Below are 26,271 nucleotides of genomic sequence, written 5' to 3' on the forward strand. Positions count from 1 at the left end.
CGTCCGGCGTCCGGCGTCCTCACGATCCTCACGGTCCTCGCGGTTGGGGGCTATGGTACCGGGCTTGGTTCAGTCCCAAAGCGCAGGTCCGCTCCGTTCTCTGTGCTCCACTGCTCCACTGCGGCTCAGCGACTCGTTGGTTACACAATGCTGACCTCTAGCGGCTACTGGTGTAAGGGATTAGGGCTCCCTGTGCAAGAGTGCGGAACACTGCTCCAAGTTGGAAGACACGTGCTGTAATCCTTTGGCGTAGCTGGGGGTGAAATGTTGTTGTTACAGACATATTTTGGTGTCATAATGCATTTGTGAATCAAAGACTACGTCACTGGTCACTTGTAATAGTTTATTATTAAAGCTTCGGCCTCAGACTAAACTGACATTGGGAGGTGAAAGAATTGGGGGAAGAAGACCTTCATTGTCTGAGATGAAGTAACATCTGAAAAAAACGGGATAAAATATTCGGTGATAATCAAAACAATTTATTATCATTTTATTTCTCGTTCCACACTAGAGCCAGACAAGACTGGGCAGGGCTGGACCATGATGATAGCAGGGGAGGACTAGTGAAGAAGTGGACCTTAATTAACGATCCGGCGGCGCAAGGGACGCCGGAAATCTTCGAGTTCACCTGTCCAGGTACACAGAGACACTGAACACTCTCTTCGTGAGAAAGAGTAAACATTTATTTGACTGCAGCCATGAACAGTAGTCCCAGAAGTACAACAAAGTAAGTTCTCGGGAGACCGCTGCTTCAATCCGCAGCGTACATTCTTTTATAGTGGTAGACACACAAAAACCTTAATCAATCAGCAGTGACTTTCTTGTTTGTCAGAATACGGCGTGATCATCGCATGCTCTTGTTTTTCACTCGTGCAACATTTTTGCAAGATAGTTAATCATCAATACATTTCATGGCTTATACCACCCGCCACAAGGACAGATGAGCCTAACTATAAACATGAGCCACAATGCGGGGCTGGGATCTCGCACAATCGTCTTTGTGTACTAGGTTGACTCTCTTGCGCAAAGCTAACAGGGAGTAGTTTGCCTTTTAGCGAGCGTTGTATTCATTCAGGGACAGGGAGCGCCGAGCGCGTACCTCAAAGTCAGGCCTGGGTAATGGCAATACAAAAATGGAGGCAAAATACAAGATGAACGCGGTATTCGGATATTTCATATTTCCTCACTAGTGCAACGCTGTAAGTGCGCATGACGGTTTGGTCATCTGTCTTAGGTTTCTCCAACCCAGCTGTGTTGCAGAGCCCGGTTGGAGAAACAGCACAGACTCCCAGGCACTGTCTGATCAGACAACCGCTCAAACCAACCCTGGTGCTGCTTTCATGCTATTGAGAGAAGCACTGGGATTGGGTGAGGAGCCTGTGCTGGTGTTCCAGGGACTGGTAGGTCAACATCAGGAGAGAAGAGCTTCACCCAAGTGGATAACCGCGTCAGAGGCAGAGCAGGTAATTTTTTATTTATTTTTATTTCCCTAATCCCCGTCATCCCCTCCACCGGCCCCACTTGAGTTTTGGAGCAGCCGCTGCCGTACAAAGGAGGAGATGATGTCATAGAAGAAGGTGGTGCATGTAGTAGAAAAGAAAAGGGCTCGCAACCTAGGGACTTATTTTTGCTTCGGTGGATGTCCTATCCTGTAGTGTTCTAATCTAGGACCCTGATCGATATTGTGACCTTATGCCCCTATTCGGCTATAAATCCATTTATTCCCTATATTGGCATAACCGTTCAAGTGCAATATTCAGAAACTCGTCTCTGGCCTCACACGAACAGAGCCACATTTCAGAATCGCTTTCTCTGCCACTTCCTTTGCGACCAATTAGTGCAATGACATAGCAGAAGTTACTATCTAAGATTCCTAGATTAACACTCCGAGTTCTTCAACAAGATAAAAACTCAGCAACCTGGAAATCCCCGCTTGCTGTGTTTTGATTAGTAATAGAACTCTAATGAGAACTGATAGACGATCACTTCCTAGTGACATCTTTATTGACGTCTTATGTCCAAAAACTTACGTCAAACAAGGCACCTTTCAGGTATAAATATTACCAACGTTGCCTTAAGCAAACGCTGTCTCGCTGCTGCTGAAGTTGCTGTTATGCTGATGATACCATAGCTGCTATCGCTACTGCTATCGCTGCTAACTAGCGAACGATGGTGTGGTGAACTTAGGAGCTGAACAGCCATCCCCCTGCAAGAGCCCAGCAGATGCAAGCTGCCCGCGGACGCTGCCCCTCCTCCTCCTCCTCCTCCGCGCTGAGAGAGACGCTGTCTTTTCTCCTGCAGAGAAATCCAGCTCCGGCGTTTCTAGTCTACCCTTGCGGGTGACTGGGATATCGACCCCCTGAAGGAGATACCAGACCTCCATCATTCTATTCCAGAGGTATGGTGTTGACTAAACCCTTAGAGAGAATTCTTGAAGCAAACCTTGGCAAAACCAACTTAACTTAAAGCTATTTACTTACTCCCCTCCCAAGTATTAGGCTTAGGTCAGGTACACTGGGGTAGGCGTAGTTAGAAGCACCAGTTGAGTATTTTAGCCTAATGTATATATGAATGTATATATGTTTTATTCATTTTAAACCATTGTATGGCTAAGAAACCATATCAATGCTTTTACAGTATTATTTCGTAATACTCATCTTACTGTACATACTTTTTATAATAACAAGTCTTGCAATTGTGGCAATTCATTTCTCTTGTACGAGAAGAAAGACTGTTCAATAAATGTTACCCTTTATTGACAAACGCCCGTCTCTCTATTCTCTACATATTGTGAAAGTAAACTGCACAACCACTGACTGAGTAAAATAACTGTCTATTGTTTCACACGACCCTAGAGATTGACTCTTGATCTGAGGAGCAAAGTTGTCATGTTGCACGGTTGTTGGAAAACTGAATCCCTTCTTGTCTGTACCAGGGAAGCTGATCACTTCCTATTCAGAGAAGAAAGTTTCCAGTGACCTCTGAGCTAGTTGGTAACAAACCCAATTAAGTTTAGCATAGTCAGTGGAGGCCTGGAAGATCCGCACTTCTACGTCGATACTACTGTTTATGTTATTCCAATGCGCAGGGCCTATTGGGAAAATAGGAACTACACTACAATCCGATCTGCCAAACTCTAAATAAGGCCTTTAGTCGTGAGTCACCTACTAGTAGCAGAGTGGATAGGCACTGCAAGGATTGCTAAAACAAAACAATGAGTGATTTTAGCAGCAGGAGGAGAAGAATTCAGTCACTGGTTTAGTAAAAGATCGGCAGCCGAGAGCAACTAGTGTAATAAGATGGGTGACCGGGCTGAATGCTGCCTAGCTGTCAATGCGAATAAAAATCAACACAATGTGTGAATGATGACCTGTAGTGAGGAAGCTGGCCGGCAGTCTATCACAATGTAGCAGTGGAAATATCAGCTTACACAAGTATTGCATTCACAATTATGTAAACATAGTACACTCTATACTACACTCTACACCCTTACGAATAAACTAAAACTGAATGCGGGCAAAACGGAGGTACTTTTCTTCGGGAAAGGCACTCCCCCACCGGCGGAGTTCTGGTGGCCTATGGAGATGGGGCCAGCGCCACCTCCCAGTCTCAAGGCAAAACATCTGGGGGTTAAGTGGGATGATAGCTTATCCTTTCTCCCCCACATCCAGCAGGTGGCTGGAGGATGCCTCAGCAAACTGAGGAACTTGCGAAAAATTCTCCGGCTACTGCCAGAGGGTTGCCGGAAAACGGTGATCCATGCCACCGTCATGTCCAGGCTGGATTATGCCAATGGCCTATACATGGGTCTTCCGAAATATCTGACTCAGCGGTTGCAGACTGTTCAAAATGCGGCTGCGAGGCTGATAAAGCACATCCCATTCAAACATCATGTTTCTCCGCATCTACGCACGCTACATTGGCTGCCAGTGGCTGACCGGATAAAATTTAAGGCTCTCACCCTGGCCTTTAGAGCGTTGCATGGAACCTGCCCGAATTATTTAAGAACTCGGCTGCCAAGATATACTCAGGCCCGGCTCCTCCGCTCCAATGGTCGGGTACAACTACGCGTCAGGGGGGCAGGTCTTTTTCGGCAAACACTGCACTTCTATGGAACACCTTGCCACCAGCGCTTCAGCTGGCACCCTCTGAAACCAGCTTTAGGAAACAGCTGAAGACTTGGCTCTTTTCTCAGAAGAATTAAGGCAGTGGCCTTCCGTGTTCTGGTCTCACCCTGCCCACTTAGCGCCGGGACACCTCCTAGTCGAGGTAGCTGTTCGCGCTCTATAAAATTCTGTACTACTACTACTATATACTTACCTTGATGATGTACTTACTATTAATGCAACTTTATAGTGTGATTGCGGTGTAGTGACATACAACCTGCCAAACACTTGTGCGAAAGTAGTCCTGAGGGAGGCAGGTGGTCGGAACGCAGAATCCAGATTGGAAAGTGTTGAATATGTTATGGAAGATGGGATAAAGGATGAGTCTGTGTGGCAGAAGGGGAAGGATTTCATTTAGAGAATGATGCAAAATACTGGTGCAAACACTTCCAGTGCAAACAACGTTTGCATTACGTGTTTCTGAGTTTTGAAAAGCAATCTCTCTTAAAATTGTGTGAAATGTACACAAACTGCAGTTCCACACCTTTTCTGGCATTCGTTCCCTCTTTCTCATAATGTGGGCTCAGAATTACAGTACCACTGAGTCTTGGCGTAAACTAAGAGCAAGTGCAATTTGCTCTTAGCTCTAAATTGTTGATACTGCTAACATGGACACATATATTTGTGCCTCCGTTAGTACTCTTGCTGTGGTCTCAATTTCCCTAGGCCATAGGATTCTAGATAAGAAATGTAGAAGGTCAAAAGGATGTTAGTTGGAGGTGAAAGAGGGTCATTGGAAAATTGCACAAAAGGACTATGCAAGGGGCTAAATAAATTGTGTGCCAAAAGAGCCATAGTGGAGAAAGAAGGAAGGGTTGGGGGACAGGAGTGTGGGAAGAACCTCGGCTAACAAAGTTGACGGAAGGAGGCAAAAAGAGCAGAGTGAGAGCAGGAGACAGGATGAGAAGCTGGAAGGAAAGATCTTAAGGTAACCATACCAAGGCAGGTTTGAGAGGAGAAATGTTGGCAAAGTCGCTTACTGATGAGTTTGACTGGGTTAATGTGATGTGAATAGAGAGAAAGGAGGGCGACTGAGATTGAAATAAAGTGCAGTGATAGGTTTTGGTAGTAAGCGCAAGGTTCCAATTTTTGTAGATGAGATGATCCCCCTACCAACGAAAGGGTAAAACAATCCAATTACTTTTGAGAAGATGAAATGCATGAGCTCCTTGTTTGAAGTGTGAGGCCTTGGCATTTCATGCGAGGTGAGATTTTTTGGGTCCATTTGCAAGGTGTGATGCTCAGCTCCCTGTTTGAGAGTGAGTGGGGCTGGCCTTTTCGTGAGACGAGATGGTGTGGGTGCATGGCTGCTGATTGTCCTGCTATGTCCATGCTGGAGCCCAAGTTGGGCTGAGATGGTCATTCCTACTCCCTGGAACAAGAAGTCTAGGATGTTTAGCTGAGACAAGAGTCTTAAGGGACAGCCATGTTACTAATGAAGCTTTGGGATGTGTTTAACCCATGTACTGATTTTCTTTTGTTTTAGGTCATTTTGCGGCTTTGTGTCTTCCTTAAGGATGGATAGAGACAAACGCGTGCCTTTCAAGACACTCACAGCTCTTACACTTCACTGCGCCCTGCTCGTTTTCTATTCCACTAGGGTATGTTCCAGTTGCAGGACGGGCACTGCCAATGAATGCAAGAAACTAGGTTTCATCCCGGGCCACAACCTGGTGGGTGAGGGCATTGACATAGTTACATTGCGGAGGAAAGGGTCCTACCTGGTAAACACGGATAGATATAAGAGGGCAGATGGCACCTGCACCATCTGTGCCAACTCCATGCTGGAGGAACAGCTGCAGAAGCTGCCCCTCTCTGTGGTAGACTGGCGGGTTCTCAATAAGTGCAGCCGCCAGGTATCCAGCTCTGTCATTCACTCCAGCTTCCAGGTGATGGAGTCAGCAGCGTCCAGCGTGAAGAACGACTGGAAAGTGGAGCTCGACATTGACGTCAACCCAAAAGCCAGCATGAAATCCGTTATGGCTGGATCACACTCCAGCCTCGCTGAGTTTGCCGGGGGCAAATCCAAGACTGACCGCTACAGCTTCACAAGCCATGAGATCTCCTGCACCTATTACAGGTAACCAGTTTTTGTATTCTTCAGTGCCACCAGAATGTGGAATTTGGTTGCAGAAATTGTGTGATCATGCCTCCCTGGTGTCCTGATTTCCCCAGTGTGCTTGACACTACAGTCCTTCCTCAGTCTCCAGCTTTCACCTCTAGTGCTCTCCGACTGTCCTAGACCTTTATAAATGTATTCCTCCTGTTGTACCACTTGTTCTAGAGCAGCAGCACTGGCAAAGTGATACTCAGGACTGAGCCTAGCATTCGAACATAACAGGCCTGTTTGTAGCACCTCGATTCACCCTGAGCAGGTCTTTTGGCGCTGACAGATATCAGCAGTTTTAAGTGGACATCCAGTACAGATTTAAAAAACGGTTGTTTTTCCCCTATAAAGCATCTCTAACAATCACCAACAATGCACATTCTCTATGATGCGGGAGACATTTTCAAAGTGTGGGTGCTGGCATCAATGATACATCCCTTAAGTCATAGCGATTGTGAAAAATCCAAGTGGCACACAAAAGACAAGGATAGCAAATGAATCACACGCATTCAGAAGGGGAGTGGTAAGAGTGTGGTATGTAGCCAGCGATGCATTTTGGAGCATTCTGTTGCAAAGGGTGTGGTAACACACTTTTATTTACAGACAACACAATTTCCATTGAAATGGCCTCAACATTTGCAGTGACTTGTAGTTTTAGCAATACAACTATATAGCACACAAACAATAATATATGGAATTTGTTTTTCAACAGTATTTGCCATTTGTGCATCACCAAGTAAAGTGTCTTGATTTGTTGTGATCCTACTAAAAAAACTTAGTTTCCATTGCACTTCAGAATTAAAAAAAAATATGCTTCATTTGTGTTTCTGATATAATTCGAATTAATTGTACAGTTATTTTACCGATATTTAATCTTGCTTGTGTTAGGAAAAAACAGTGACTTCATTCCCTTTTTTTTCATGCTTCCTGTACCCCTAGTAAGCTTGTCAGATACTTCACTTTACAAAAACATCTAACTTTGCAGTCAGAGAAAGAAAAGGAAACAGCAGTCTCCATGTTAAAAGAATAAGCAGTAATTTGTTAGAAGACATAGCCTGACATTTAACCTGTCTTTGAAGCACAGCAAATGTGAGAAGTTGGAAATAAAATGTAAACGGATCTTACCTTCCGAATTCCAGCATGGTTATTTTGGGGGTGCTGCAGCACACATGACACTTCTAATTCCAGTGCCTATGGTAATTTTAATCACAATTCTTTATAACAGCTGGGGCATTGAGTTGTGCTGTGATTCGTCAGATAAATCCTTTAAGCTTAGTGCTCTCCGAAAACAAAAAGAGCAATTGATGGACAGAATACAGAACAATGCCATACATTATCTTCAGTACAGAGATCTGGGCCTAAATCCATCCTTTTTGGCTCCCCATGCCATTCCAGTTTGAACCAAGCCATATGCAAATCAGTCTTGACCCTGCGCCCAATGGGACCAATCCAGCTCGAACTTCCAGGCCAGGTCCTCCCTGGACTGGAAACAAGCATCCTAGGACCGGTTTTGGGGGTTCACCCCTCATCAGCCAGGATAGCTGACTCCAGTGGCATGGAGAGCACTGGACGCACGTCTGAGCAGACCCGTCCCATCTGTGCGTCTTTTACCTCCTAAAACAATCAGGGTGTGAGAAAAGCCTGTGTATACCAACACGGAGCTAAGAGGGAAATACAGACCTAGGTCGCCCTCCACTCAAGAAGTCACAACCACAATAATGACCTAGGTCTGAAGCATTCAATTTTAATCGATCTGGGGTATCACATGTCGCAATCAATTACAACAACCTCCCATTTCTTATGTATATAGGGTAGGGTATACGCCAGTCAATAGCCCACCTTAAAAAAGCCTGTCCCCTTATCCAGACAGTGGAGGAACCAACACCAAAATGTGATAGGAAAAAATGTGCACAAGCAAGATAGCAGCTCACGGGCGCACCACCAATGGGACCCCTGGTAGGTACTCACCAGGACGGCCCTGTTGTCATCATTGGTGCTATCAAGCTTAAAGAAAAGTGTCCAAGTGAAAGCAACTGTGTTAACAGTGATAGTGCAGTGGAAACAATACAAGTAACACACATAGTGGTGTCACACAACATATAACATACAACATAAAAACGCATACAGCACAAACAGATAACTTTATTCTTGTTCTTTTATGCTGATTGCGTACATTAAAAAAGTGAATATGGCTACTACCTATAGAGCCATGTTCTACTTGCCAACATGTTTCATTGCCATGGTACTGGTCAGATTCAGAAAAGGGGGTGGTGATGAACAGAGTGTCTGAATTAAGCAGACCACTCTTACCCAGTCCAAAGATCAGGGCTTGATCCATCACCGTTATTTAGCTCACTGCACCATCCCAGCTCAGAACCTGGCTATATGCAAATCAGTCTGCCCCTGGCTGTTATGACCGGATTCTCAGACCAGATAGGACCAGCTCACCAGAGCACCACCAACCCGGCCAAAACGTAGTCACCTCCCTCCTCAGGACCCATCTATCCAGGCACCTGGGTACCTACCTAAGGAAGGGGAACTCGCAATATACAAGCTCATATCATCAGAAACACCACTAAATCTATAGGGATTACTAGGAATACTCACTGATTACTAAGGACGTCCATGCCCTACACCACACTCATACAATATAGTCTCACGGCAACTCAGGCCCAGACCATTCTACCCTGGGGCAGTTCTGATTATATACCATTACACACTGGCCACAACCAGTGCTCACTCAAGCCACAATCTGGTGGGTATAGGTACCAATATCCTCCCTGGTACTCTCTCTGTTTCATATACACACCAGTGTCCCCCCTGGTGCTCACTTACTTACATTACAAGCCGCAATCTTGCGGGTATATGCACCAGTGTCCCTCCTGGTGTTCTCTTACTTACAAGCCACAATCCGGTGGGTATAACCCCGCATCCCAACGACGATCACTTTCCTATGAATACCTTCAGCTCTCTCTCTCTCTATGTTGGGAAGTTTCTCTCACTATTCACTAGGGGATCACTACTACACTATTATGAATAAAGGCCAAATTACTTAGTGTATAACTTATTCTCTTAGCTCAAGGGCTCCTCTCTCCCTAATTATTCAGTTATTACTTACCTGATCAGGGGTAGCATCTGTTCCAGCTGTAACACCTGACTAGAAGAAAAGGTTACCTGCACTATATAAAAATAAGAGGCACACACTGTATGCAAAAGTTATTCCCTGATTTAAGCGCTCCTACTTCCTTTTGATCCATCAGTTACTATACAGCATCTAGTTAGAAGAAAGGTTAGCTCTATCATAAGAACAACACATGCACATTGGTTCATTAAGAACTGGGGTATCTTTATTACAATATAACACTATACTATAACACATAGCCTGAAAAGTAAAATGGGAATAGACACATACACAGATCTGCGGGGTCTCTGTAAAGCTTTATTACTATACCACATCCACATGTAACTAACAGGGACTGTAAATAGACTGCACACCCACATGTAACTAACAGGGACTGTAAATAGACTGCACACCGCTGAAAGAAAAAGAATTAGCAATACAATAGGGACAAGGTTAATGTTTAAAGATAAAGAAGGATATCACCTAATGAGTATGAGGTCTTGCTCTAGCTGTCATCTGGGCTCCTCTCTCGTCTGTGCCTTAGCTCGTCTTAGATCCTCTCCTGAACTCTTGGACACACATCTGCGCTGATCACTCTGCACTGGATTCCTATCCCCCACGAACTCTCTCCACCTTCCAGCTTCAGCCTAATTGTTTCTGCCGCTCTGATAACCGTTCGCTCCACTAGCTTCTTCACTCTGTCTGATTATCTCAGTTCCAATGTCCAATTCACTCCAGCTGCTCCCACAGATTAATCCACGATATAACTTCAGTCTCTTCCAAAAGGCATCACTTCAGACTCCAGCTGATCACAACTCCTTCTGATAAGTAACTGCTTCTGACTGCTTCCTTCAGTTCCAAACATTATCTCACTTCTCTCTGTTCAAAACACCATCTACTCACAACTGCTTCTGGCTTCTCTCTCTGGTTCCAGCTCACTGACTGTCTGTCTGTCTTCTCTCTGTTCCAAGCATCTTCTTCTTTCTCTGACTCCAACTGACTCACAGACAAACTGACTAACTGACTTCTCTCTGTTCCAAGCATCCACTGTATCTTCTTCTCTCCTCTGCTCCAACTCAACTCCAACTGCTAATAACTCTTTCTGTTCCAATCATCGACTGCTTCTCCTTCTCTGCTCCTTCTGATTCTAACTGACTCCGCCTCTGCACTTCACTAATATGGAATGCTCTCTCCTCATGGAAAGTTCCAGCCATCAGCCTGCCGCCCATCAGATCTCTGCACCACTCCGCGTCAAGGACACACACCCAGCCGGCCGGCCTTTTGTGGTGTCTTCGACACAAAGAATAATACAGCCTACCGATAAGGGCTGACCCAGACCGGTTCTCTCCAAGTGAACAACAGCTCATAACTAAAACATTACCTTTACCCTGCAAGCATCTCAGTCTGCAGGGACAGAAAGCAAAATGGAGTCTCTCTAGTTCTGGGCCTTGTATGCCTGAGAAGGATGAAATAACACTTAGCTCTGTCAGAGTACATACACAAACAATACCAATATGTAATATAAAGTCAGGACTACAGGATCCACCCTCTACTATAGGTAGGATGATGAAAGGACACATAATTATGTCAAAGCCAATAGGCAATAGATGGATTAGAGTCAAGAATAAGGGATCTATCATCATATAAAGCAGCTATCCTCTAGTTTATGCTTTTAGGTCTGGAAAAAGGCCTTAAAAGGACCAACACAAGGCAAGAATAGAGATTCAAGATGGTAGCAAGCTTAAAGTCACCATCACTCAAAAATAGAGCCAAAAACCATGCCAGCACACTGGCCCAGTGCATCATGGGAACAGGGCAGACTAAACTACCAAGCCAATTCTTCACCAGAAAGGAGACAAGCTTCCGGGTACCGGTTTCTGGCATTTCAGCCGTCGTCGGCCCAGCTTGCTTGAATCCTGATGGTGCAGTGAGCAAGGGACTCATGTCTGAGTATACCCTGCCACACCTATAGTGGCCAAAAACGATTCAGAAAAGGGGGTGGTGATGAACAGAGCGTCTGAATTAAGCAGACCACTCTTACCCAGTCCAAAGATCAGGGCTTGATCCATCACCGTTATTTAGCTCACTGCACCATCCCAGCTCAGAACCCGGCTATATGCAAATCAGTCTGTCCCTGGCCCAGTGCATCATGGGAACAGGGCAGACTAAACTACCAAGCCAATTCTTCACCAGAAAGGAGACAAGCTTCCGGGGACCGGTTTCTGGCATTTCAGCCGAAACCGGTCCCCGGAAGCTTGTTTCCTTCCCAGTATAAGAATTGGCTTGGTAGTTTGGTCTGCCCTGTTCCCATGATGCACTGGGCCAGGGTCAGACTAATTTGCATATAGCCAAGTTAAAAAACGGTGATGGATCAAGCCCTGATCTTTGGACCGGGTAAGAATGGTCCGCTTAATTCAGACACTCTGTTCATCACCACCCCCTTTTCTGAATCATTTTTGTCCACCATAAGCGTGGAAGGGTATACTCAGATTTGAGTCCCTTGCTCATTGCACCATCAGGATTCAAGCAAGCCGGGCCGAAGACGGCTGAAATGCAGGGTTTCAAACACCTCTATCGACAGATATCTCGTCGTCTCGAGGGACGAGAGAAAGCCGGCAGCACTCCTAATATCGTTATGAATAACGGAAGGAGGTGATACGTGACTCACAAAAGGAGTTGACGGAAAACAGTTTTTATGACCTCTCGGCTGGTAGGAGAGATATCTGTCGATAGAGGTGTTTTTTGATCTTGCAGTCTGTATATGACCTTCTCCCAAAACTCCACTCTGACCATTCCCATCAAACATTGTCTCAGAGATGGGAGTGTGGCAGAGTGCCAGGGCCTGCGTATACAGAGCTTTGCTACTGCGAGCGCTGTGGCCAGGCATGTCTTTTGCTGGTGTGTAATTTCATGAATTCCAGAAAAGTCATGGAGTGTAGCTTGACATATCGTTGTGTGGAATGGGTTGTCAGTGGTACCTCTCAGCGTTTCTGAAACTAGCCCTCCCACCCCACACACACATGCATTCAGTTCTTCTGGGCAGGATCACTGGATGTCTAAGAGATCACAATCGGATTGCTTACATTTCCAGGTTCGCACTGTGGAGCTTGTATGGTATCCAGCAACAACTGTAAAGTATTTTGAAACAACTGAATTTCGGCCTAGTTTCCTGTGAACTGCTATTTTGGTTTTCTAAGAGCTCAGACTATTTGCCTTCTGCAATTTCATGCTGCAGCACAATTTGCCATTTAATTCTCAGTCCTTCCTGGTCTACAGGGTTAGAAAAGGAATGAGAGATAATCGCTATGCACGCCTGAAACTATCCCTTCGTGGATCCTTCATCTGCAGAAATAGACTAGTTAGGAGAGTCATGGAGTTTAGTCAGATTTTCCCCAGTTTGCGTTTTAGACAATGGCAGAGCTGGTTGTATTTCCATACTTTGTCTTCTCTCAGGCTAAATTCATCCCAGATAGCGTAGAACAGTTTGATATATCCCTCTGCAAGAAGTTGATCTGGTGGGCGAATGCCTGCCACGTCAACAGTCTTCCACCTTGGTGAAATGCCTCTGACACCGTAAGCTTCACACGGCTACAGTGAGGCTTTGCTGTGATCAAAGGGGCCTATTTTAAGGCATCAGTGCATAGGCGATGATGTCTGATAAAAATAAGCTGGTCCTCCATGTCCATTAATCCCATTTGTCTCACAAACATGGTTTGCCTAAAAAGTCAGAGTGAACAAGCTGTGTCTAGCAGTTGGAATAGTTGGTGCGCTAAGTAATAGGGCTTCATGTGTGGTAACATGAGACCTCTAGACAGTGATTGTATTCAGCTTACAAGCATTCAGACATGATTTCAAGTGGCCCATGTAAAGACTGAGTAGCATGAGAGAACAAGGGTACCCCGAAATGTGAACCAGGGGTTAGCATATGTTTAGGAAAGACAGTGGTTCAATGTTGGCCTCAATGGGTTGGTACAAAAGGCATGATCCCCGAGGGCGACACTGGGTTGTAATTTAACCTGGACAATTGGCGTCGTGATACCAAGTCTGAATTTAATTCAGAGTCCTGGTGGAGAGTGAAGCACCATCCTGGCCGGCGCTCAGCAGTGAATTGCCCTCCCTCGCTCCAAGTCAATTCACTGCTGAGCACCGGCAAGGATGGTGCTTCACTCCCCACCGGGACTCTGAATTAAATTCAGACATGGTATCACAACACCAATTATGTTGTACTGACTTAATTCATCCTGGCTGTTCACCCCCTTGTCTCTCCACTTAGATTGACATCCCTTCTGCCAATTAACACAGTAGTAAGGATACCGCCTAGCCCTTCCTGCCAGCATCGGGCTCTGCCAGTCTGCCACCAATGCCCTGAAATTAGGCATGGTTAACTCCGATCACACAAGTGGTTTTGGAACAATTCCAGATTAAGATTGCCCTCACGCACTACCTATGGCTGGAAGTAGGCCCTTCTCTGATGACTCACTAAGCGTTCCCACGTAAGCGGCATCCCCTGCACCACTAACGAGACCACGACCTCGACTCCCTCTGGGACAGTGCCTTTCATTAGAGATTTCAGACTGCTCACTAATTGTCCTGAAGATGATCTTAAGTCCCTAAAAGATCGAAACGCCGCCAACCCCTACAACAGGAACTCCTTCTATTGTATATACTCATGTGGAGTTCCAATTTTTGTTGTCAATGTGATGTTATGCTTTGAGTTCACTTTCACTTTGTCACATCACAGACCTTTTCACTTTATGTGAGCACCTGATTACTCTGAAAACTAAAATCATACTTGTGTAAAATAAATTGCCTATTTACACTACATATGCACCCCTACTTTTGTGCTCCGACGATGATTAATTGTCTAGATTAAATTGCAACCTTGCGTCCCCCTCTGGGATCATGCCTTTTGTCCATGTAAAGACTGAGGCATCTAAATTAAGTCTCAGCAACAGGGGTCGAGAAAATGTAGTGGGAGTTGGGCGAATAAATGATTGAACTGTCTACCATTTAAACTCTACCCCATAAGGAGAGATGTAATGGCGACCAGCGATTGTAATCATTCTTGCTTTTACAAATCAGGGGTTAGAAGTGATCTCCCACCATCAATCTAAGGCCTCCATTGACACAGATACCTGGAACTTTGAGTTTCCATTGTTTCCATTGGAAGGCATATCTGTCTATAGACCACTTAGTGATATCTGGCAACATCAGTAGATCCTCACTTTTGTCCAAGTTTGTCTTATATACAGTGAAATAAGAGCAGGCAGTGATTATTGAAAACAAAGAGGGTATATAGGAGTCTAATCCAGTCGGAGTTCATAGGATGCCATCAAAGTATTAATGAAGTTTAGAATTCCCAGCACTCTTTTGTAGGCCTTTGTGTTGTTGTACAACCACTGTTAAACATTCTCACACTATCCAGAACAGTAAGGACAATAGCACACAACCTTCCTGTGTGCCCCTAAAGATGCAAAACATATGCGAAAGGAAGCCACATTAATTTATAAGGGTCTTAGTATCCGTGTATCATCACTTGACCCTCAATATATAATCAGAGCCCAGTCCAACTCTTTCCATGGTTCAGAATAGGTAGCCCTATTCAACCCGGTCAAAGACCTTTTCAAAATCTAGAGCTGGGTTATAGCATCTTTCGTGGAGTCTTTGAAGAGTCTTAGTAAATAACACAGTGTCCTTAGATAGTTGTGATATGTTTTTCAGGGGATGAACTCTACTAGTATGAGTATGAGTATGAAAAAGGCTTTATTTCGATAAAAACATATCTTAAAAGCATGAACATAAAACAACACTTTAACATCATGAAGAGATTTGATTTTCATCAACAAAAGCACCTAGGTGACAAATTCTTACAATTTTTCTTAAAAAGTACAGATAGTACATCAAAGATAAAACGCAAAGTAGAAAAATAAAAACTACTTGCACATAAGAGTAAAATCACAAATTAAATATTTTCTCTTAGCCTTTTCGATCTGATGGACCAAGCCCATCTCAAAAACTTCGACAGTCCACATAGCTACTAGCATTGGGTGCATCAGTCCAATAATCCTCTTCGGAAGGCTGGTCACCAGAAATGTTGCCAGTATCTTTTCGTTCACGCTGATCAACCAGATTGTTTTGTAGCTAGTACAGTAAACCCTTACCCTTGTTTGTGGAGGACCTTAATTTGTGTTTTTTTGTAGAGTGATGATAGGTCACCAGTGAGTTCTGCTTCTTTGAAGGTATCATACTGTGTTTCCACTGTACGGTCTTTACATAGCTTGTAGAATTCATAAGGGAAGCCATTTTATCCAGGCGATTTACGTACGGCAGATATGATAGGGCCACAGCGACCACTTCCTTAGAACTCCTTCACTCAGCAGTTCTCTCTCTGCAGAGAGGTGTGGTATTATCAATGATGAAAGTTACTAAGGAGGGTTTCCTCCTCAGAAGTTAGGGTGTGACCCTTCGCTCTGTATGGATATTGGTAGAAGAATGCAAAAGCATAGATGGTAGAAATGGCTGATTTTGTTTCTCTACTTTAATTGGGCTGCCAATACAGTCTCCACCTTCTCATCTTGGATATAATGGTGGCACCAGAGACAAAACATTATGTATTTCGCTGATTAGATGTGCATTGAATTAGGAGAGTATTTCTACTTTTCTAACTTTCTCCTGTCTTGGGAGTTTGGTGCTGTTATATGTGTTTATGAGCAATCTGATCTCAAATTCAAGCATGTTTTTTTCTTCCTTGTGTTTCATCTTCATGATGGCACGACTCTCATCATTAGCACACATGCCAAGGCCTTGGTAGCAGCCCATAGCATTTGCTATGATGACACGGATCCCTTATCTTCTAGGAAATACAGACTGATGTGGTCCTGTCATGATTTCCTCTGTGTGGGCATCCTTACTTTGGATACACTCATTCTCCATGGCCGATGTGTGGGCTTACGAGATCACAAGCTAGCGTCAAGAGGGCAGCAGAGTGCTCTGTTAGTTCACCTTCTAATATCTTGCAACCAGATACAGTCACCAGAATGTTCTTAGAGGTCAACAAATAATCAATTCTTGAACTTGAGCCTTGGGCACACAATAGGAAAGGGAATTCCCTCCCCCTTCAATGAGCACACACTATGAGTCCACACTGTCATCATCTTGCAGCCCATTATCATTCAACAACGCTCTATTGTCAGCATTTTGTGTATCGTTCAATAGCGACAGGCACGAGTGTCCAGGACCCCTGTGAGTGGGCATGTGGATGTATATTCTGTCATTACTCTGGAGAGGTGCAATAGGAATTGGATGCTAGATATGTTTGGGTCACAGATGGAGCTGACAATCAATGGCTTATGAAAGAGGGAGATTTTGGCAAATATGTACAGCTCTTTTGGGTCAGTTACTCAGTTTACCTAAACAAACGGCCACCCAGATTCCTTGGAACTAGCAAGTGCTGCATCTGGAGGATTGGGGAGGGTCATTGTGAAGCTGCTGGATACTCTCATGCCAATTCAGCCTCATCGTAATATTTTAAATACTTTTTTGAATAATTGTGTTTCTTGGGGCAAAGCAGTGTCTGCTCCTGTGGAGGAGAGGTATGAAAGTATTTATTCCTTTTGATGCAATGGTTCATGCCCTTAACCTTCATTGTCAGAACGTTGAGGGGTATGAGTGTGAAGCCGGTCTGCAACCTTCTGAGATGTCAAGTAAGGCTACAGAGCAGGACATCATATGGATACTTGTGCCGTATGCATGCAGCATGTTGAATTGTAGATCCCCTAACTGCATGCGATGGAACATCGGAATTTGAGGATTGAGATGTGGTTATCAATACAGTTCTCAGCGGAACAGTGACCATTTGGTATGGATGACGGTGGTGCATGGGTTGTAAGGCACTGGCTCTTGTCTGAGCTCTGACCTTAGCTGTGGTTGGAGATTTCTGCATCTCTGCAGTAGGTCAACTATAAGGCTCACTTGTAGGGCTACCAGTACATGGCTACCATATGTAACGCCAACTGGGTAGTAGAGGATCACAGAATAATAAAAACCCATACGGGAATGTCAGTATCCCGATGAGCCGAAGAAGAGGGTAGTAGATATCATGAGGTGTAAAATTGCATCTGTTTTACTGGTGAGCAGAAACAATTATGGTCATGTATGGTAGAATGATAGGATAGAGGCATACAATGAAGGGGGAGAATGTTTGTGCAAGATAACCAGGAGGCCCATAGTCTAAGAAAGCCTTCATAGTAATGAATGATGGCGTGGGTAGGTTCATGAAGTTCAACAAGTGTTACTAGGAGGTAGAGCAGGGGCTGCTGTGTAGTGTAGAGAAATTAGGATGTACTGTGGGAAGGTGGGAAGTATATGAGTGACTTCTTAGTATATTATGAGCTCAAGACGATCCGTTGAGGGGATCAGGATACGTCCCTGTTTAGAAGGTCACAATACAGATGACTGAGTCGACTGCCTGCTTTATTGGGTACCTAGACTTGTCTCTGTATTGTCTCTGTTTATCCCCAAGACGTACAGTACATTATTCAAGTCATCCGTAGCAGATTGTGTGTGTGTAGATCTTTTTCTTGACGGTCAGCGATGATAGACAGCATGCTCCAAGTGATCAGAACTCCATGTAGTTCTAGAGGGCATAGTGGAAGTCTCCATGTCAATTGAATCCAGGTTGTTGACAGATTTTTCCAATTTTGCAGGTTCCAAATATTTTCCATCGGAGGTAATCCAGATTGCGATTGTTTTAAAAGACTGTATTTGATGTCACACTTTATGAGTCGTGGTCGGTTAACTAAAAAAGAATCTCCATTTCACATCCTTGTCAAAAGGAAAATTGGCAGATATAGCGATGTTATGACCTTCAAAACTGTAGGACCATGCTTGCCTTCAGTCTGTATCACTGGAGAGGCTTCCCCATGCCTCCCTCAAAAGCAAGGTTTTATCCATCTCCGAGGTTTTTTTTCAAATAGCTTCTGGGTCGTATCCTGTGAGCTCTTCGAATTCAAGAGGGGGAGTTCTATAACCAATAATTCAGGGGAAAATGTAATCAGAAACATTCTGTATTGTTTCCTTCTATTTTCTCTTGGACACCAAAAAAGCATACATTGTCCCTCTTTGAGTGATCTTTGAGTGATCTTCCAAATCTGTGATTTTATTGCATAAATGCCACAGTCCTTTTTCAGTCTGAAGGGTTACTGATACCTCGCCCAGCTCACCCACCTGCTTCTTAGCAGAGGATAATCTGGTGTGGAAAGAAGCAGTGTCAATTCTGTCTTGTTTAATTTCAGAGGACAGTGCCACTGCAGTAGCATTGATGGTACTGACTATAGCCCCTTTGGCTGTAATTCCTTGAATAATAGTATCCGGAGAGCTCCAATGGGCAGCCATGATGCTTTGTGATGTCTTCAGTCTGCTTCCATAAAGAGGTGATTTCGGGAAAATTTCATAAAGGAAGTCATGACGTTGTAGACCTGGCTTACCACATATACTGATCAAGAATCTCTGATGGTGACGGTACAACAAAATGTCTCAGGGTTTCCCATCTGTACCCCACTAGGACAGCAAGACTAAACTGCGTAGAAAGTGTGATGTGGCTGGCGGTGGTCAATTGTAGCCAGAAAAGATCTGCCCAATCAGACATATCGTGCAATTCTCCCTGTAATGCAACATTCACTGCTATGAGTACAGAATCATCTCATCATGAATATAAGGTCACGGTATGTCAGTATTCGGGATAGAAGTAGCACAATATGTGCCAAGGTTTGTACACTCCTGCACTTCAAAGGTCTCCACCAGATCCCCACTCTGGGGTTCTTCCACAGTGATGTGATGACGATCCCGATTTTAGGAGTATTGAGCATCTATTCGATCCTGTTGGTCAAAGTCTGAACCTTTCCTATCACTGGACCTAAGTCTTGAGCCATGCACCAATCTCTAATGGTAGGTGGCGCTGCAGGCTCTAAAACTTGTTGATCTGGTGCCAGAGCGCAGGGCAGAAGTGGGTGTGGTCACAAGCGGGATCTGCTCTCTTCACTCTATCAGCCAGGTTGAGTCGTTTGCTGACATTGTCCAACAACTTGTGTCCTTGTCCATTTGTTTCCTTGTGACAGGCATTGTTTGGTATCCAGATTCATGCAACAAAGGCATCCCACGCTGGTGGACACAACAAAGCACTATTCTGAGATGGTCATCTTTATCCCTGCTAGACTGCACCCACCTCCTGTCTCATCCTACAATATTCTTAGTTGTGACAAGGTGACACAAATATTGATCCTGCTTGGTTCCTGTAACCTCAAGATAATTCAAAGTTTGTGGACCACCGCTGCCACGTTTATGGTAATGCAAAATTGGTGTGGACGTCTGGGTACTAAAGTGACAAATCGGAAATCACTCTAAAATATACAGGCTAATTCTAGGACAAGAACTGTTAAAGTAATGCGTTCCAATATGGGGACGCGCTGAATCATACAAAAAGCGATGGGTGGAATGCTACAATTAATCTCAGCCACTGGTAATTGCTCGGGCCCCATCCCAGTCCATCATTATTTTGCACAACATGGCGGCTCAGTTTGGACCCAGCCAAATGCAAATCAGTCTTGACCCTGCTGCACTTGGAGCAGTCCAGTCCAAACTGCCAGGCTAGGTCCTCCCTGAACCAAAACATTAGCAACCCAGACAGGTTTTGACCTGGTTGGGGCTCTTTAGTCAGGTGTAGCTTGGCATCAGTAGCTCAGAAACCATGGGAGCCACGGTTACATTCACCATTCTTAAGTGTGTACTGCAGATGCTGTTTTGGCTGCACTACGAACACATGCTTTAAGATGCACTTCTTTCTGTCTACTTTACCCCACCAAAACAAGATAAATTGTACATATATAAACAGTAATTGCTCCTAATTCAAATGAAGTTACTTGACCCTGGTGAACCACTCTGGAATGCTGTGTGTCCAAATAAAGTGCTTGACATAGCTAGCGTTGACTGTGTCATAGCGCTTTTGTTGTTGTTGCTTTCAGCCATGCTGCACAGTAGCCACCCTGCTGTTCAACATGGCTAAAACCAATAGAGCTTGCATAGATGACATCTTTTGGCTTTGCCAATGCTTTTTTTCTTTGAAGCCCTCCGAAGGCACAGCTGAAAAATGCCCAGCTCGCAGAATACCAAGGCTGTCTAGTCCTGATTCTAGCTAGTGCCTCCTTCTTCCACCCCCTCCACTTCCAGCGTCTTTGTCTCACCCCTGCATGTTCTTTTTCTTCCCGGCTTTCTCCCATTGTCACTGTTCTCCTTTTTTCCCATTTCCTCTTTTTTTTTCTCCCTTTTCTGTCCCATAAATGACTGCCTGTGTCAAATCAAAATGACTTTATTTCGGATATATTGCAATCCATAAAAGTACGATACATTATACATTTCATTTAAAAACATCACAAAATTACAGAGTCAATATAAAATAAGTACATAAGACATATGAATTTCTTGACAGAGTGAGTAGACAAGATCGGTACAGAAAAAGTGCAAGTGCAAGTCGAGCCCATATGCAATAATGCAAAAAAGTACTTCAGGCAGAAAATCACAGTTATTCGTCTAAGCATTTTCTTATTCTCACAGATAATTTTAAATATTCTAACACCTGGAGAACACAATCAGAATGCAGTAGCTGTAAATATACAAGGGCGGGTCTGATTTGTTTAAAATTTAATTTTCTTAAAAGAGTAACAAGATACCGCCTACGGGGGTACTCATAAAATGTGCATAAAAATATAAAATGCAGCATGTCCTGTGGAGACTTCCCGTCGCAGCCACAGGGTGCTGCAGATTTTTTAAAAATGTCCAACTTTGGTCTGATTAAAATGTGGTGGAAGATGTTGAATCTAAATCGAGTCAGCAAAAACTTGTCATGGGAGGTAAAGGAGCCTGTTAGGTACATTTCCATAGTGTCACATGTTCTCAACATGATGTACTTTCTGACATTTGGTTTCAGGAGCTCAACTTCATCTCTTAGGGCACTACGATTCATAAAAAAAGCCCTCTTAATTACTGCAACATCACCCTTAACTATATCCCCCGGATTTTCAAACATATTTAGGCGCCCAAGCTTCAAAAATTGGGACTTCAAATATTTGAGCCAGGGTACACACATGACATAATCCATTGAGACAAGATCTTCCAATATCTGGTGGGTTAAGGGAATATCCTGGCTTAGCCATAATTTGATCCAGCATAACAGTGGTTTCAAACCAACAATGTCTGAAACATACTGACAGCCAAGCTCTTCATGTGCAGCTAAATTCGGTGTACTACCTGGGACACACAACAAGCGCTTTAAGAAGTTATTTTCGGCTATTTGTATTTGTTCACCATTTGTGTAGCCCCATATCTCGCTGCCGTACACTGCGGTAGATATGGATTTAGCACTATATAGTTGCATCATAGCCACCATCGGCTTTTTCCCCAATTTACTGGCAAAATTAAAAATCGAGGCATTCACTCTGGTCATTTCACCCTTCTTTCTGGCCAGATGCGGAGCCCAACTGAGCTTAGTGTCAAATAAAACACCCAAATATGAAAATGTATTAGTAACAGGGATCACAACATCATTTAATTTAAAAACGAACTTCTTTTTTGGTTGACGGCCAACATGCATAATGTAGGATTTCGAATTATTGACCATGAGGTCCCTATCAGACATAAAATTATTAAAAGCATTCAGCAGTGCTTGGAGACCCTTCTCTGTTCGTGATATTAAAACCGCGTCATCCGCGTATAAAAGCAAGGGAATGCCCCTCTCTCCAGCTCTTGGACAATCTGATTTTATCTCTTGCAATTCAGACTCTAGGTCATTTATATAAAAGTTAAAAAGAAATGGGGCCAGGATGCACCCCTGCCGTACTCCTTTGTTAGTACTAAACTTGCCTGTGGTTTCCCCATTCACTGAGAACCTCACATTGGCTCTTGTGTCATTATGTAGGTCCGCAAGGAAATCCACAATCCCCCTGTCAACGCCTTTGTCCCTCATGGTCTGCCACAGCCTCCCCCTGTTGACACAGTCGAAGGCTGACGACAGATCCATGAAGGCTAAGTGAATTACTCCTTTTTGAACAACAGTGTATTTATTCAAAATAAGAAACAAATTAAGGCACTGAGTTATGGTGGAGCGGCCTTCACAGAAACCATATTGGAAAGTCGACATAATATTATTATCAGTCGCCCAGCTTACTAAACGTTGAAGTAAAACTCTCCCCATAATTTTAACCAGTGAGTCGATAAGGGATATTGGTCGATAACAAAGAGGACTTCCCCTGTCACCTTTCTTGAAGATAGGGACTATGGTTGATAATCCCCAGGTTTCCGGACAGCCCACTCTGGCTGCAGCATTAAATACAGTAGCCAGAATTGGAGCCCAGAAAGCTGGATAATATTTGTAAAGGTCCGGCGGAATTCCATCAGGACCAGGCGCTTTATTTGCTGTAAGGCCCAAGATGGCAACCCGAACCTCGCTTATTTCAAATGTTATATTACTGCTCCCCACAAGGGGGGCAGCATCACTAGTTCCAACACCCTCTAGAAAGTACAGACTTTTAAAGTGGCTTTCCCATTCTGCTTTTGTTATGCAGCAAGCAAGTTCATTACACGGGTCATCGGTCAAAAAAGGTTTTTTAACCAGTGCCCAGAACTTGGTGCTGCTCTTCAGGGTGGAGGGATCAAGTAATTCCTGCCAAGCCTCCTTCCTAAGGAGCTCCTTACGGGCGACAGTAATAGCCTTATATTCTTTCCTGCAAGCTTTTACCTCCTCCTGGTTCCTCGGTGAGGCTGACAAAGCGATCCTTAAATTGCGTGCAGCTTTGGTACAGTCACGCTTTACAAATGCCAATAAATAAATAAATAAATGGCTGAACCATTTCGGGCCTGTTTTAGCCTGATTTTTGTTAGGGACAGTAAGAAGCGCTGACACCTTCTCCGACACATTTTGATAGGATTCTAGCACTAGCCTGGGGTCACCCCCCACAATCATGCAAACTTTGATGTCCTCTGTACAACTTTCAACAATATTTTTGTAGAGGATATCTGCAGATTCCAATGACCATTTTAACCTCCTCCTCCCGTCAGTTGTTCCCAAACTACCTTGAGTAATGGTCTTATTTCCCTTCTTTGCCCAGGGGCATTTCAAGCAGATTGTTAAGGGATTATGGTCACTGAACTCCCTCGAGACAATGCAAAAAGAGTCTAAAAAAATTTGCATCGTCCGAGAGGCCAGTATAAGGTCTATAAAGGTACCCCTACCATGTCCCTTAAAAGTTGGGATATCAAAACAATACAAAGGGTCTTTAAAAGACATCGCCAAAGAAAGGTCAAGATCATCCATTAGATTGTTACACAATTCCCCCTCCTTAGTGTGTTCCATATGGAGATAACATGCACGTTCACAAAACATTTCTGGTAAGCATTTATGTAAAGGATCTATACAGGGATGTAAATTAAAATCCCCCATAATCAACAAGTTATGACCTAGGTCTTTCATATTATTAGAAACAAAAGAATGTAGGATAAAAATGTCATTCCTAGCCTCACTGTCATAAATAGCATTGTAGAAATTCACCAAACCCACACTGACATTTCCTCCAGATAAGACCAAGCCCAATACACCTGTGTGCTTGGCTTCAACTCTGCGTACTCCGCAAGGTATTAATATTGAAATAAAAATTACGAGGCCCCCCTTCGGCCTACCCCTTAAAGATGGCAAAGCGGGTACATAAAAAGCCTTGTAGCCTTCCAAGAAGAGGTTACAGCCCACCTCCCAGGTTTCTTGTAAACAGATGATCGAAAACTGTTTGATGTAGGTCACCCAATTTTCATCACACATTTTCGCCGCAAGACCTGCAATGTTCCAAGAAACAGCCTGGCATGCTGGGTTAGTAACCTCCGGGATATCTGAGTTTATATTTGTAAGTTCACCTGTAGCCACAGAATCCTGAGCCGCAGGTGCCATCCGTCAGTCGCACATTTCAAGGCCAGATAATGCTTCATACCTGTTCTGTGTAGTTAGATCCGTGCCATACCGATAAGGGCCAACACTATTACTCCTGTTATAAACATCAATGGGTCCAACTGACCTACAAGGATTCATGATGTTATAAAAAAATTGAGAATCTTGAACAGGGGTGTATGGTTCAAACGCCCGCCTGGTTAAGCTCTGTTGTGGTGTAGGTTTACAGAGATGCGCATAAAAGTAGCCTAGCGGGCGTACACAGATACTATTTTCATTATAGACCAGTGAAGAAGCTCTCAAGAGAACAGTCGCCACATGCTGAGGGTGTTTGAAATTAATGACTATACAGTCTCCAGAGCTAGATTTTCTAGAGGGTCCCACCCAATTCACGCGTCTAACTACCATTATCTGGTCAGAATATGCTATGGGAAAACCACAATTTTTGTTAAGCCACGCTACAGTCTTGTTTTTCAAGGAACTGTGGGACTCATCATAAGGCGATGCAGGATGTGTGCCGCAAGGAGGGACATTAGTTAGTACTGCCACATATGGAGCACAGTCAGGTGGTAAGTTTAAGTAGCGATTGTGCCTTGGGTGACTAAGGGTTCTACTGTTTTGAGATGTTATAGATGGTTGTGACTGCGGGGCTGGTACCACTGGGGTATCCAATGTATTAGGTCTATCAGGCTCCGCTGGTGCCACTATAACAGTATTCCCCCTATCCTTATTCCGTGTGTCATTGGCTTTATCAGATTCTTTCCCTTTCCCCCCACAGTGAACTGAACCACCGAATGCTGCAGTCTTATGTGATGATAACAGACCACCCAGCCTTGTAACTTCCTTTGCTAAGTTGTCAATCTTATTAGTTAAAGGCTTGATAAGCTCTTCAATTTTTGATGTTAATGAAACTTCAAGATTTTTTATTAAAGAGGCAAGCAAGTCAGAATTTTGATGACCCCCTTACCATTAATGCCCGTAAAGACAAAAGGGGTTATAGCAGCAGGGCCACTAGTCGTTTTACCATCCTTTTTTTTAGCCTTGGAGTTATTAGGTTTACCATTATCTTTTTGAGATACTGTTCTACAGGTTCTCATGGGCCTAATTTCAGGTTGGGTTACAGTTTGGGTCTCATTCAATACATCGGTATCATCAATTAGCTGTACTGGTGGGTCAGCATAGACCTCAACACTCACTGAAATGGGCACAGGGGGGTCAATAGAAATGAGATCAGTAATATTAGCAACAAAGTCTATGGGCGGGGTAATATCAGGGGGTGTTTCTAGTAAGTCCCCTGTCATATTGGCCTTCCCCAACGATGCACGTCTGTTATTGTTAATTTGGTTTACTTTCCTAACCAAGAAATTATCCATAGACGCTGGGCCTACCTTAACCTTATCAGTTTTGGGTTTGGACATCATAAGCAGTGAGGCTATCAACTTACAAACAGATACGCACTAGTGTACTCACTCACAGTCAAGTAAAAACAACAATAGTAACAATTTATGAAGGTTAAGTCTTACGTGCACACAGCACGATGACAGTCAGGTTGAGGCGCTACAGGGTCCCTGGCCCAGTCCAGTCTCCTCAGGCCTCTGAGGGCCACAGAGGGCCCGCCCTTTGCCCGGGCTTGGCCCCGGGCGCTCCCGCGCGCGACTCGCGTTGCGAGAGGTGTTCCCTGCTTTTCAGGCGCCTCCTGGCGCGAAGGTAGCGTCAGGGACGCGACTCGGCCGCCGGGGCACCTGGGGGTTGGAGTTCATTCACCCCGGTGGAAGTGCTCAGCTTCGCGGTTCAGCCGTTCCCCTCACGGCGCTGGACGATGCTGGACAAGCCGTTGCCCTCACGGCAGGTAAGTAGGGAAATGCAGCGTCCCCCTGAGCGCTCGGTGCTCCCT

General features: G+C 44.3%; 1 protein-coding gene across 1 annotated transcript in view; it reads left to right on the forward strand.

Moving 5' to 3' along the window:
• Window positions 1-26,271, forward strand: part of LOC147703681 (perforin-1-like) — a 135,165-nt gene that overhangs the window by 26,161 nt on the left and 82,733 nt on the right. Inside the window, exon 2 of the mRNA XM_086932040.1 lies at window positions 5,653-6,246. Within this exon, the coding sequence (XP_086788166.1) occupies window positions 5,684-6,246 (563 nt within the window). The 5' untranslated portion in view covers window positions 5,653-5,683. The remainder of the gene's footprint in view (window positions 1-5,652; window positions 6,247-26,271) is intronic.

Source organism: Lissotriton vulgaris, chromosome 7, assembly GCF_964263255.1.
Source record: "Lissotriton vulgaris chromosome 7, aLisVul1.2, whole genome shotgun sequence".
Lineage (NCBI taxonomy): Eukaryota > Metazoa > Chordata > Amphibia > Caudata > Salamandridae > Lissotriton > Lissotriton vulgaris.